Source organism: Eptatretus burgeri, chromosome 2, assembly GCF_056783735.1.
Source record: "Eptatretus burgeri isolate ZD-2024b chromosome 2, Ebu_testis_v1, whole genome shotgun sequence".
Taxonomy (NCBI): Eukaryota; Metazoa; Chordata; class Myxini; order Myxiniformes; family Myxinidae; genus Eptatretus; species Eptatretus burgeri.
This window is the reverse complement of record NC_140962.1, coordinates 115,122,253-115,134,542: the sequence shown is the minus strand read 5'-3', so window position 1 is coordinate 115,134,542 and position 12,290 is coordinate 115,122,253. Positions and strand designations below refer to the sequence as shown.

Genomic DNA, 12,290 nt, shown 5'->3' with positions numbered 1-12,290 from the left:
ATAAGTCCGAAGGCACGGGTCCCTTACTGGACCATGAATCGCCAATAATTTGACCACGTGGGATAGGCTCAATTGCCAAACTTCAATATACCTAATTACCCACGCAGGCAAAGCTACCGGGGAATTCACACCCTCGACGGACCTCGAGCGAAACGAGCCGTTACCGTGCCCGAACCGTGTGTAACCCAAGCGGAGGTTACCAAGGTCCATTGGTCCAAATGAACAATTTACAGCCTCGCTCTTTCTCAACACACACCGTGCCAAGCCAATGAAAGAAACACAGAAACGAGCTGGAACATTTAACAAAAGGGATATTTATTTTTAATGGGGCAGGGGAGCATGCAAGAAGGCAGAGTTAACCGAATAAAAGAAATGCAATTTACACACACGGCACTTAAACGTTTCTGCTTAAAAGACGGGCCCACACACAGATACACACCCCCCAAAAAATAAATGGTGGCCGCGGCCTTCATTGATACCCCCAGCTCGGAGGGAAGGTGAGCTGGAGGTAAGAGACTGGCTTGGACCTTCCCGCTTCGTGCGGTTCTCGACGATCTGGCCCGGCGGGACTCGAACCCACAACACGATGCTGCTCCAAGCACCAGGTACGGAGGGTAGTGTCGGGCGCTGGCATGCTCCACTGGCGAAAACAGGCGACGAGGCAAGCAAAGCAAATCAGCTCAGCAGGCAAGCGATTCTCTTCCGGCTCACAGGCAGGTGATTCACGGCGGGAAGACTCTTTCAGCGGGTCCCCCCCACACAATTATCCCTCCTTTTTGACAGGTGGGAGGGATCCGTCTTGTGTCATCCCCTCCTCATCGGACAGGCGTGTCGGGCGATCTCCCGGCCGTCTGACATTGGTCTGGGTGGGGGGGGGTGCTCATGTCTCCACCCCTCGACCAGGAAGTCGAGCAGCAATATGTTGCGTTGGCTCCCCATTGGCCGAGAGGCGGCAGACTTGCTCGCCCACCTCCGATTGGCTGAGAGAGGCGCCATGCCCGTATTTGGAGTGAAATCCAAGACACCAACGTCCAAAGAAACCCCGCCTGGCACATTGGACTCCACCCACGTACGTGCTGACACGCACGCGCGTGGGAAAGGCCGATGGTGAAGAAGCGAAGATGGGCGTTGTTATCGTTGTGAATGTAGTAGTAGTTGTTGTTGATGATGTAGTAGTAGTTGTTGTTGAAAGATCTAAAAATCCTATCTATAAAATAACTCGCAGCGCACGTACAATTAATCACCCATTAAACAAAGGACGGGACCCTAACTAGAAACACATACCGATATAGCTAATCTATAGGACCTGGCTGTTGTGTGCAGTAAGCTTCCAAATTCGCAACATTATAAGTAGCTCAGAGCTTTGGCTCAGAAGGAAACCAAGAATGCAACACAATTAAAAAATTTTAAGTCCATGAAATAATTTAAAATCATAGATTAACTTAAATTTTTCCCATCACTGGGGATGGGTACTTTTTCTTGTAGCCTTACTATAATTCACGGACCGGTGTGTGTGTGTGTGTGTGTGTGTGTGTGTGTGTGTGTGTGTGTGTGTGTGTGTGTGTGTGTGTGTGTGTGTGTGTGTGTGTTGTGCTACTCTTCCTACAGTTCTGGGTAGATTACATCCATACTTGCTGGATAGGATCAGCCTGACCGCAAATATTGTATTGGGGTGTTTTTTTATCTTTGCCGGTGGTCTTAAAGTATGTGAGGGGTGGTGCAATTTTTTGTATGTAAATGTGTATCGTGTCACGCCGCCTCCAGGTGGCGGAGGGTATTACAAGTCTCTACCATTTACAGGACAGTAATCCTGTCCCCACGTTTTCCTGTTCAGTGAGGTGTTTTGAATTATAAGCAGGTGGTATGTTTTTGCTTCATGCATGTAACCCAGGTTATTTTTTTTTTACTTACACAGACCTGTCAGTTGCCTATACACCACCCAAATAAAGGCATGCGTCAGAAGAAAGTGTTGCATGCTTTGAAACAAGTTCGCCCATAGCGCGGGTACTCTGCTGCTATATTATAAGTTAGGACCACCTGATATAGTTTTTCCCCACCCACAAAGCGAAAATTGGGGGTGAACAATTGGTTCACTTTGTCTCTGTCTGTCTTCTGTCTGTCTGTTTGCAGACATCAGTCGATGAACGAGGAATTACTTTATTTCAATTTAATTATATATTTTCCACACTGTTGCACATGAATCGGAACACGAACCTGCAGTTTAGCAGTACTTCGGCTCTGAATTTGGCAAATTGTCTGGAATCTCGTCCGGAGTGCACATGCGTAGAGAGAAGTAAGGTAATTTATTTAGTCTGTCTGCATGTCTGGCAGTCAAACAAAATTGAAAATCATTCCATACAGGAAACTTGCTGTTTTTAGGGACACCATAAAGGACACAATCAACAGGCACAAATAACTCATTTAACATGTTCAATATGGTGGTTGAAAAGATGGTGCATAAACTGTTGTAAACTTCCAAAAACGTTTATTTGTTTTTTTCTCCACCCTTTAAAGCTTTTATTTCATTTTAGTTCAATATATACGGGTCGTGGACAAAACACCAATGTAAAGTCACTTATATGGGCATTGGGCTACCATGTGCGAGCACTTCAGCCTGTATGCACTGTGACATAGAGTCCACCAGTGTCTGGAATTCTGCAAGAGGGATGCAGCACTATTCTTCCACGAGAAAGTCGATCAACTCACACCTGTTTGATGAAGGTGGAAAAGGCTGTCTCAGGCATTGTTCCAGAATATCCTATAAATGCTCGATTAGGTTCAGATGTGGTAACTGAGAAGGCCGTGACATGGATAACATCAGTGTCATGCTCATCAAACCATTGGGCGACCACATGCGTGCTGTGGATGGGGGCATTGTCATCCTGGAAGACACCCCTCCTGGCAGGAAAGAAATGCTGCGACATGAGGTGAAGATCATCATTCAGGAACATTAAGTAGTGATTGGCATTGACCTTGCTTTCTAAGGGAATGACTGCACCCAAACTATGCCAGGAAAATGTGCCCCACAAGATTACAGAACCACCAGAACCCTTTACTATTGAAACCATGCACTCAGACTTATAGAGTTCTTTAGGTTGGCACCACATGTGCACTCATCTGTTTGTCAAGAACATAGTGAAGGTTGATTCATCTGATCAAATAACATTTATCCACTGCTCGGTAGTCTGTGATTTTTGCATCACTTCCAGAAACCTCCAGTCTGGAAGACCCTCCCCATGTCCTTTTTCTCAAGACTGTGTGCTCGATGAAAACTATTTATTCCTTAATTTCAGGTTGTAACCTAGGCCTGGATAACTTTAAAATACATTTTATTGCATTTAATAGTTATCCTGTTTTATGAAGTTGTAATGAGAAAATTTTTTTTTTCTGTGATTGATCGGAGTGACGAAGGTGCAATGCTTATTTGGTGGTTGATATGGTTTTTAAAGGTGTGTGTGTGTGTGTGCGTGCGTGCGTGCGTGCGTGCGTGCGTGCGTGCGTGCGTGCGCGCGCGCGCGTGTTTCACACATGCTATGAATATCTTCTTTTTCAAACGCTCATCTTTCTGTAGCTTTTTCATGAACACACAATTCTTTTTTTATTCATAATATGTGTGATCATTTATCTCCATTGGTTCGTATTTTGATTGAATTTTATAACATGAAATTATGGTTATACAACCATCATTATATAATTGAGTGTGTTTTGAGAGCATGTGGTTGTCAGAAGTTTCTATCTGTTTCATTGTTGTGTTAAAATCCAGTATAAGTTGAAGAAATTCTCCAGACTGCTCTTTTCTCCTTCATTCAGGAACCATACACTGTTCCTCTCACATCAATCCAGTGCTGGCACGTGCATTGTGAAGAGTGCTGGATGCGAACATTGGTGAGGAATCACACATAGCTGTGAGATCAACATTTTTTTGTTGTTTTCCCCATTACCTGTTAAGTTTGACATTCTCAAGTAAAATGAACAACTCCGATTTTTAACATCCCGTCAAAGTGTGTGTGTGTGTGTGTGTGTGTGTGTGTGTGTGTGTGTGTGTGTTTTTTTGTGTGTTTTGTGTGTGTCAGTCCACCCGTCCATCACACTTTATTCCAATAGGTTCCTGCTGTCAAATAATAAATTGGTAGCTAATAATCGATTTACTTAGAACAAAAATTCATGTCTGTTTAATCATGGAATTTGCCTGTTTTAAAAGCCTGCCATTCCAGGAGGGAAGAGAAAGAAGCAGACTTGGAGCTTTAATGTTGTGGTTCCATTGCTCCGACAATAGGAACCCTTTAGAATGAAACATTATTCATACGGAAGGAGCAGACAAAATTATATATAGTAATAATTCTTGAAACAATAGAAAAATATATAATAGTACACATGATTATACAAACAACACCAACCACAGCTATGATGACAGCAGCAACAGCAAATACGTGTTGTAAAATCCTTTTTTAGATCATCTCTACGGAGATGACCAAATAAAGCCGGACCAAATGTCCGTCCGTCAACAATTTTTCTTTCCGATCTTGATGAAACTTAGTATGTGGGTAGAGGTCGACGAGTGTTGCACAACGATATAACTTTTGGCCGGGTTCAAGGTCAGGGACGAGGTCACGTAAGTTATAAAAATCGCCATTTTCAAAACCTATCTAGTCTGCCATTCTACAAGATATTCGGCAACTGTTTATTGATTATGATAGTAAAAAAAATATTATCTTGTATCTAACCGGACAGATTTTTGAATTTCCTTCCCGTTTGATTGTCACGTGATCTGGAAGATGGCCAAAAACGCCGATGCGATTCGCAAAGAAGGAAGGAAGGAGAAATGAAATGTAAATATAAAACACATTTTTAGCCTTTTATATTTATACATTTTCTGCCGAAGGTGCAAAAGTTTAAAAACCTGAAATGTAAACGTCGGCATTTATTTTCAAAATATATTTTCGTGCAAGCGCCAAAATGCCGAGTCATCTTTAACCAAACTGCGTAGTAGAACTGCGCAGTAGTCCGGTCATGGCGTCTGAGCAGTGGCCAGCATGGTTCAGATTGACTGTGGTTTCTGGGGCGAAGGTGATTGTTAAGAAGTATGTCGGCGGTATAAATTCGAGTGACTGTATTGGTGATTTAATCACACAACATCTTGACAACGAATATTCTGGCCGAACGATTGCATCAATTCAGTGCATCAGCAGGGAGAATTCGCAGGCTCCTCTCGATCGTGCCGATATCTAACATAATCACCAGCGGACATAGGGCTGCAGGCTGTGGGGCGAGGCCACGGATCCTGGATGAGGGGATAAGTGATAAATTATGCTACATGCTTCGGGCTTTCTGATTAATATATCAATGAGTACATTCCATAAGTAATGAATTAATAATTAATGAATATGGCATACAAAATGTTTTTTCATACCTGACATGTTACTTTATGCAGTGTCACGAAACTTCTGTGGAATTAATAATTAATGAATTTGCTAGCTCTAACGATTTTTCAAACCTCAATATCTCTATAAATACTTGACCAATTTTCATTCTGAAAGTTGCATTATAATCAGTGAAGAATAATCTACAGGATTATCATAATCTCAGAGAGCTAAGCCTATTTTTTTTCATTTTTTTTTTCGACAACCGGAAGTGAAATGTCCCCAGAGAGTGGACGGACCGGAAAACCACGTATTGCACTTACTGGTGATTCTGATGTGTTAATCCGGGTACTAAATGAACAATACATCTATCTATAATTCCAGCTGTGTGTGTGTGTGTGTGTGTGTGTGTGTGTGTGTGTGTGTGTGTGTGTGTGTGTGTGTGTGTGTGTGTGTGTGTGTGACCGCTGTTTCTCGACAACCTCTGGTCCCATCTAATTGAAATTTGCCAGGTATATTGCTGGGGACCTGAGGATGTACCTTTTCAAGGTTTGATATTAATCGGACAAGTGCTTCCCAAGTTATGGCCATTTATTTACCAAACCAATGGGAAGACACGTTGTTGCGTGGGCGTGGCCGATGGAGAAGGGAAGCACAGCCACGTTCCCCATTACGGGTTACAACGTTCGGGCTTCTGGAGAGTGATGACTTTGTGTATTCTAATAATTTCTCGATTTCTTATGCGCATTTATAGATAAACAGAATGGCCCAAGTTATGATCGTTTTCATATTAGACGGTGTATAAATTTCGGGAACATCAGAGTGCTGGTATGCTCCGAACCAGGAAGTAAATTTTTTCTCTCTTCTCTTCTATTTTTGTTTTTCCTTGCCACGACATTGCGAAAAGGTAAAATACGTTGGCGCTAATTGAATAATTGGGTATTAAAAATAAATTGCGAATAATATCGAACTTCCGGGTCACGCACGTACGGGCACGTGAGAGCGAAGAAACGGCCTGTGTGGTTTATTTATTTATTATTATTTTTTAATTTAATTTTTTACGGGCACGTACTCGTATTTATTAATTATATCATTAGTAGTATTATCCTAGTGTATCTCTGTGAACTATTTCAATCTAAACGGTTAGTTTGGACTGTTTCGCGGTTACCTGAACTGAACATTGAGAACTTGTGGTAGGGTATTATAGAGATGACCGTCACCCCCACACGGGGGTAATTTTTTTCTTTTCTCTTCACATGTTTCCGCTCATTTTACATCCTCAATGAGACTCACAGATAGACATGCAATATTTTTGTGAAGTGCAACATGCTGTCTTTTGATTTAACCTGTCAGTGAAGCAATGGGCTTTCACGGCTTGGAGTCGTAAATCAAAGTGCTTCATCCTGGAAAGAAAAAGACCATCACATACAAGGATAAGTGGAGACATTTCAGGCCACCACAAAGAAAAAGCAAGACTTTCATCAAGGTATACAAAAAAAAGACATCCAACAGGCACAGGCCTTATGTAGCCTAAACTGTGAGGGAGCCACTGTGCATGTAACATGTCATCTAATCAGCAGGGCATATACACCACAGCTCATAATACAATTTCACATCTATCTACTTCTCACCTTGCACCGTATAACCTGCTCCCCTCCCCGAGAACCCCACTGCAGGATAAAACTCAGATTTTTTTTTTTGATTCAGACCAGGTCACTATTATGGACATTCTGCTTCTGCTTTTCCAACAATGTATGGTGGTCCTCAATACCAGACATGAGATCAGAGCCATCACCCTAGATATATTGCAAGCCTTTGATATGATCTGGCACCCACCCTACTCACCAAACTCTCTTCCTATGGTGTCCAAGGCAGTCTCCACTCATGGTTCGCAGACTTCCTTTCCTGTCACAGTCAACGTTTGGCCCTTAATAGAGTTCTCTCATCCCCTCTTTTCTGTCCAGGCTGGAGTTTCTCAAGGCAGTGTTCTGGTCCCTGTTCTTTTTTCTGGTTTTCATCAATGATCTCCAACTCTGGAAAATCCTCTTTATCTCTTTCCTGATGACTCCACCCTCTGCCATACCATCTGTCATTCATCAAATCAGCAGGCAGCAACCTCTTCAGTCTCTGCAGATCTGGATATAATCAAAAGCTGGTCCAACACTTGGAACATGTCTTTCAAACCTGACACATCTCACACTCTCACTATGTCTCTCCAAAAGGACCACGTGAAACACCCTCCCTCCCCTTCCCCACCCCATCTACTTTCTCAACAATCTTCTTGTAGAAGTCCTTGCATTCAAGCTTTTAGGTCTCACTACCGGCCATGATCTTTCCTGGGAAAGCCACATTTCCTAGCTGGCCTCCAAAGCCAGTCGCCGACTGGGCATACTCCGTCATGCAAAGTCCTTCTTTGGCACACCTGAGCTCCTGACCACATGCAAAGCTTTCATCCACAGTGACCACAATTGTCTTGTGACCACTTCCTTTAGGCTAGTCTGCATGACCAGCAACCATGATCCTGCTCCAGAGGATGGTGTGAACCATTAGCGGTATAAAATCCCTTTGCGAAGTCTGAATATCTGCCAGAGAGCTACAAAAAATTCCACTTCTTTCCAATCTGAGAGAGTAGTACAAATGGTCAATGCATGTACGGAACAACAGATCCTAAGTGGTCAGCATAGTGAACTTTCTTGTAACAACCTGTGGCTATGGTAGGCCATCAGGGCTCAGGTTAAGGGATTTATTCTTGGAGATAGTGTGGTTCTATTTCCCACTGAGAGAAAGAGGAATCTACCCTTAGCTGATTTCAGTCTGGCAAGGGCCTCGCATGGTACAACAGCAAGTTGTGGAACTACTTCTTCCTCTCTTCCCTTTATATGGGGTGAGGCCAAATGGAACCAAGCTTCTGCCCTGCCTTTAACACGATATTCCTCCACTTTCCTCTGTCATCGGCCAACTTTCTCCATTCTCCAACCATCCCCACCTTTTTGATATCCCTCCTCATTCAATCTTCCCATCTCAACCATAGTCTTCCTCTTTTCCTCCTACCTCGCTCCCTCAACCTATCCACTTTCTTTGCCACTCTCTCTTCCTCCATCCATACCAAGTGTCCAGCCCACTTCAGCTGGCTTTTTACAAACCTCCCCTTTAGCTCATCTGCACAACAATCTTACTCTCAGTTCATCCATCCATCCTTCTATCCACAATCTTCACTCCCGCAAACCTCCAGTTGTTCTCGCAAACCTGCAGCATCTGTTGTTGTCTCTCTGTCAGTGCCACAGTCTCCAGACCGTAAATGTAAGCAGGTGCTACAAAATTCACTACGTCTTTCCCTTTCAATAACCTTGATATTTTTCTTTCTACCATCAATCCCTCCACCCTCCTCCATGCATTTGCACTCACCAGTATCCTCCTCTGCACCTCTGCCTCCGAACTACCATTCCTAGTCACTGCCCCCGAACTACCATCCCTGGTCACTGCCTCCCCTCCCCCAGACACTCAAACCTATTTCCCTGCCTGATCTTTCTCTCTTTCCTGATATTAATTTTCTTCCACTGCTGCCTGACCCACATTACCTCTATCTTCTCCATAATTCTTCTTCAATCCATATTTCCAGAATGCCTCCTTCTACTCCCTTAGTACCTCCTGCATTTCCTGCATCTCCCGCTTATGCAACAGCACAACAACCAGATCATCCACAAAACAACATCTTCCCCAGAATAGCCTTCATTTTGACTTCCTGCTTACCAGATCCATTACCATGATGAATATGGGTGTGCTGAGAGAGCTTCTCTGCCTCAACCCGATGTTCACACTGAACTCCTTTGACATCCTAGGACTAACCAAAATTTTTCCCTTCATTCTCTCGTACATACCCTCCACCAACCTAACTTCTGCTTCTGGCACTCCCATCCAGCTCAGTGTTGCTATCACCATCTCTCTTGGAACAGTGTCATGGGCCTTCTCAAGTTCAACAAATCCTAATGCCATATCACCTTGCGTCTTCAACCTCTTCTCCACAAACAATCGGAAGCAGCTCTCTGTCACTGCTTCCCATTGCCATCCTTAATCATAGTCTCCCCCCCCCCCACTCCCCAGCCACTTCATGTCTTCACTATTCTCATCCCTGTAACAAGCCCATTTATGAATAATCTTATTCTCACCATCCTCTTGTTCTACACATTCACTTCCATATCATGCCTTGCCTTATCCCCAGCTATCCTTGCTGTTTTCTTATTTTGCCCATACAAGTGCATTAACCCTGCATCTGGTTGTCCCCCTATATCCTAGTTCTTCTCTATCCTTTTCCAAACCTCCTAATCACCGACTACCTTTGCTACTTCCTTCGTCCATCATATCTGATTGTCACCACTTGCCCCCTCCTCCATGCCAATGACCCACCTCCCCCCCCCCCCACTCCTCATTTCCATCTCTTTTCTTTTGTCCAGCTGCCCCATTTTCCTCACTCAAAGTCAAATAATTTGATTCTCGTTCCCAGGAACCCCATGCCACCGGATCCGATTGCGCACTTCTCCACAGGGGTCCACAACCCGCCAGAGCTGATCGCTTGCCTCTTCACTGGGTCTTGACATCCACTGGAGCTGATCGCTCACCTTTCCATGGGGTCCGCTTCAGGCACTCCCATCCAGCCGCTGAAACGTCGGTAGCTGAATGCCAATCACTCAATGGGGGTCCCCTTGCCATCAGGGCTGATCTGGTGCTTCCTCACCGGGGTCTGCATGCCCCCCTCACTGATCGCGTTCTGCTCCATGGGAGTCCGTTCTGGTGCACCCCACAAACGTAGACGAGCAGCAACTTTTTTCAGGAGTTGGTGAGATGGTATGTCTCAAAAAGTCATCCAACGCCCTTTCCATGAAACGGTTTGCTGTCTCTCTCTCCTTCTTTTCTTCTCTCCTTCCCTCAAGAAAGGTAATAAAAGCAGTAAGTGAGAAGAGAAAGGTGCGGGTGGGGGTAGTGGGTGAGGTGAACAATATGAACAAGGAAAATTGAATACAGCCAAGACCTGCGACACAGCCGCTAGGACTGCCATGATGCTCTCTCCCTTTTCATACTGGATTTAGTCATACTGAACTGGATATGGTCTATGAATTCTTTATGAACCCACGTACCCTCGAAAAGATTGTCCATTGTGACTGGCCGAGTCCATGTTGTGTCGGAGGATAACCACCTACGTCTGCAGCTGCACGAAGCTGATCTTGCCAGTCACTACACCCAACCCACACCCCTTGTCCACCTGGCCATGCCTCCTTGCTCCTTGATTTTAACACAGTAGGGCTGAAGCATCGAAATATAATGTACATTTGTTAATTAATCGAACCTCTTGCTTCACAGACGTAGGAATCTCAATGTGACTATAAGCTGTCAACTCTGCTCTGTCTTCAAGCCAGTACCAAAGCCAAATTCTTAACTCCTGCCCTAATCCACAGGGTGCACTGCATCAGTAGGACAGCCGAGAACCGAGCCTCCAAAATTATGCAGCCAGCAGTCACATGTGTCAAACAAAACCTCTTGGGGTTTATTTCTACAGAATCAAATCTGATTGAGATTTTCGGCTCGATTGTGATATATGCAGTCGTTCCAAGGGAATATTGTCAGCTGTGTCATTTGCTTAAATGTCATGCAGTATTTCTGTTTTTAATTTTGTTTTTTACAGAGTAAGCTTTTGAATCAATACCTTGGTCAAACTCTAAATTCCCGATTTGGATCGAACTCTGGCAGTCGACCATCTCACGTATATGCGGTTTTGTCAATAACTTATATGAATTTCTCGAGACTACATGAATGTAGAGCTCTGACACAAAATCAGAGGTAGAATCAAATTAGGAAGTATTCCTCCATTCGAAGCTTTGTCAACTTTGGAGGCTTTGGACAATTTTATAACTTAACTCGAACTTTTCTATTCATAGTATTCCCAACTATCACACAGAATGCCTTCAGTGTTTTCTTGTCTTTACTGGTTTTCTCTCCTGGCAGGGTGTGAAGAAGTTGTGCCCTCAATGCAACACCATAACATCTCCAGGAGATCTGCGAAAGATCTACTTGTAACTTGGGCTGATATTTTCAGGGACAATTAATTTTCTTATGGGAAAGATATGCTTCTGTCTGCTGTTATTCCACCCTAGTTTAGACATGTTATGGAATCCTTTCTTTGTTATTGCAATATGCAGTAATTTTCTGGATGACATTAGAAAGCTTGTGGGGATTGATGGCAACCCTTCGGGGGATTCATCTCGACATCAAATATACTCGCTTGTGATGTACATTTCATTCTTCTTTCTCCATGGAGATCCTGTTAGATACTTTGCAATATTGTTTCATGAAAGCCCCTACTCTTCTCACAGAAGTAATTAAGGTAATTCTCCAAAATAGTGTATTGTTTCATCTGCTCAACTGAACAATAAATTTCTTTTTGTACAATATACTCTCGACTGCCTCATGTCCTTGCATACTACCCCTTTAATCTCCTCAGGCTGTCTTCAGCCATTATTCATTTTTTGTGTCTTGAAATGTAGAAAATTTTAAAGGAGAATCTTTCAATAGTAAACATAAATATTGAAGTTTTTTGGGGGTTTTATGGATAAGGAAATGAGCACATGTTATTCAGTTATGGTGTTTGTTTATTTTAACTGCAAAAACAATTGAAATATCTGTGTATACCTTATAATAAGGGTTCCCTTACAAGCCACTTCCATGAAGGAGGAAGCCTTTAGGCCCAATCAAGCCTGCACAATCGTTGCCAACCAATGGTTGTTTGAGCTCTTATACTTTTTAAATGCTGAGCATCAAGCAAGGAAGCAGCATGTTCCATTTTATAGTATTTGGGATAACTTCAACAGGGTTCAAACCACCACCCTCCCAGACTTGGAGCAGTATGCCACTGAGTCTGGTGATGTTAATATATGCTTG

General features: G+C 43.5%; 1 protein-coding gene across 7 annotated transcripts in view; it reads left to right on the top strand.

Annotated features, from left to right (window-relative positions):
• LOC147032882 (E3 ubiquitin-protein ligase RNF220-like) overlaps positions 1-11,803 on the top strand; it is a 127,612-nt gene extending 115,809 nt beyond the window's left edge. For 5 of the 7 annotated variants that reach the window (XM_085870851.1, XM_085870848.1, XM_085870850.1 and 2 more), the window contains 2 exons: positions 3,811-3,885; positions 11,358-11,803. In XM_085870851.1, coding sequence (XP_085726977.1) covers positions 3,811-3,885; positions 11,358-11,429 — 147 coding nt within the window. In that variant the 3' untranslated portion in view covers positions 11,430-11,803. Of the gene's footprint in view, positions 1-3,810; positions 3,906-6,713; positions 6,847-11,357 lie in introns of all 7 variants that reach the window. The other 2 variants (XR_015055387.1, XM_085870847.1) reach the window with 2 other exon arrangements.
• Positions 11,804-12,290: the final 487 nt, after the last annotated feature.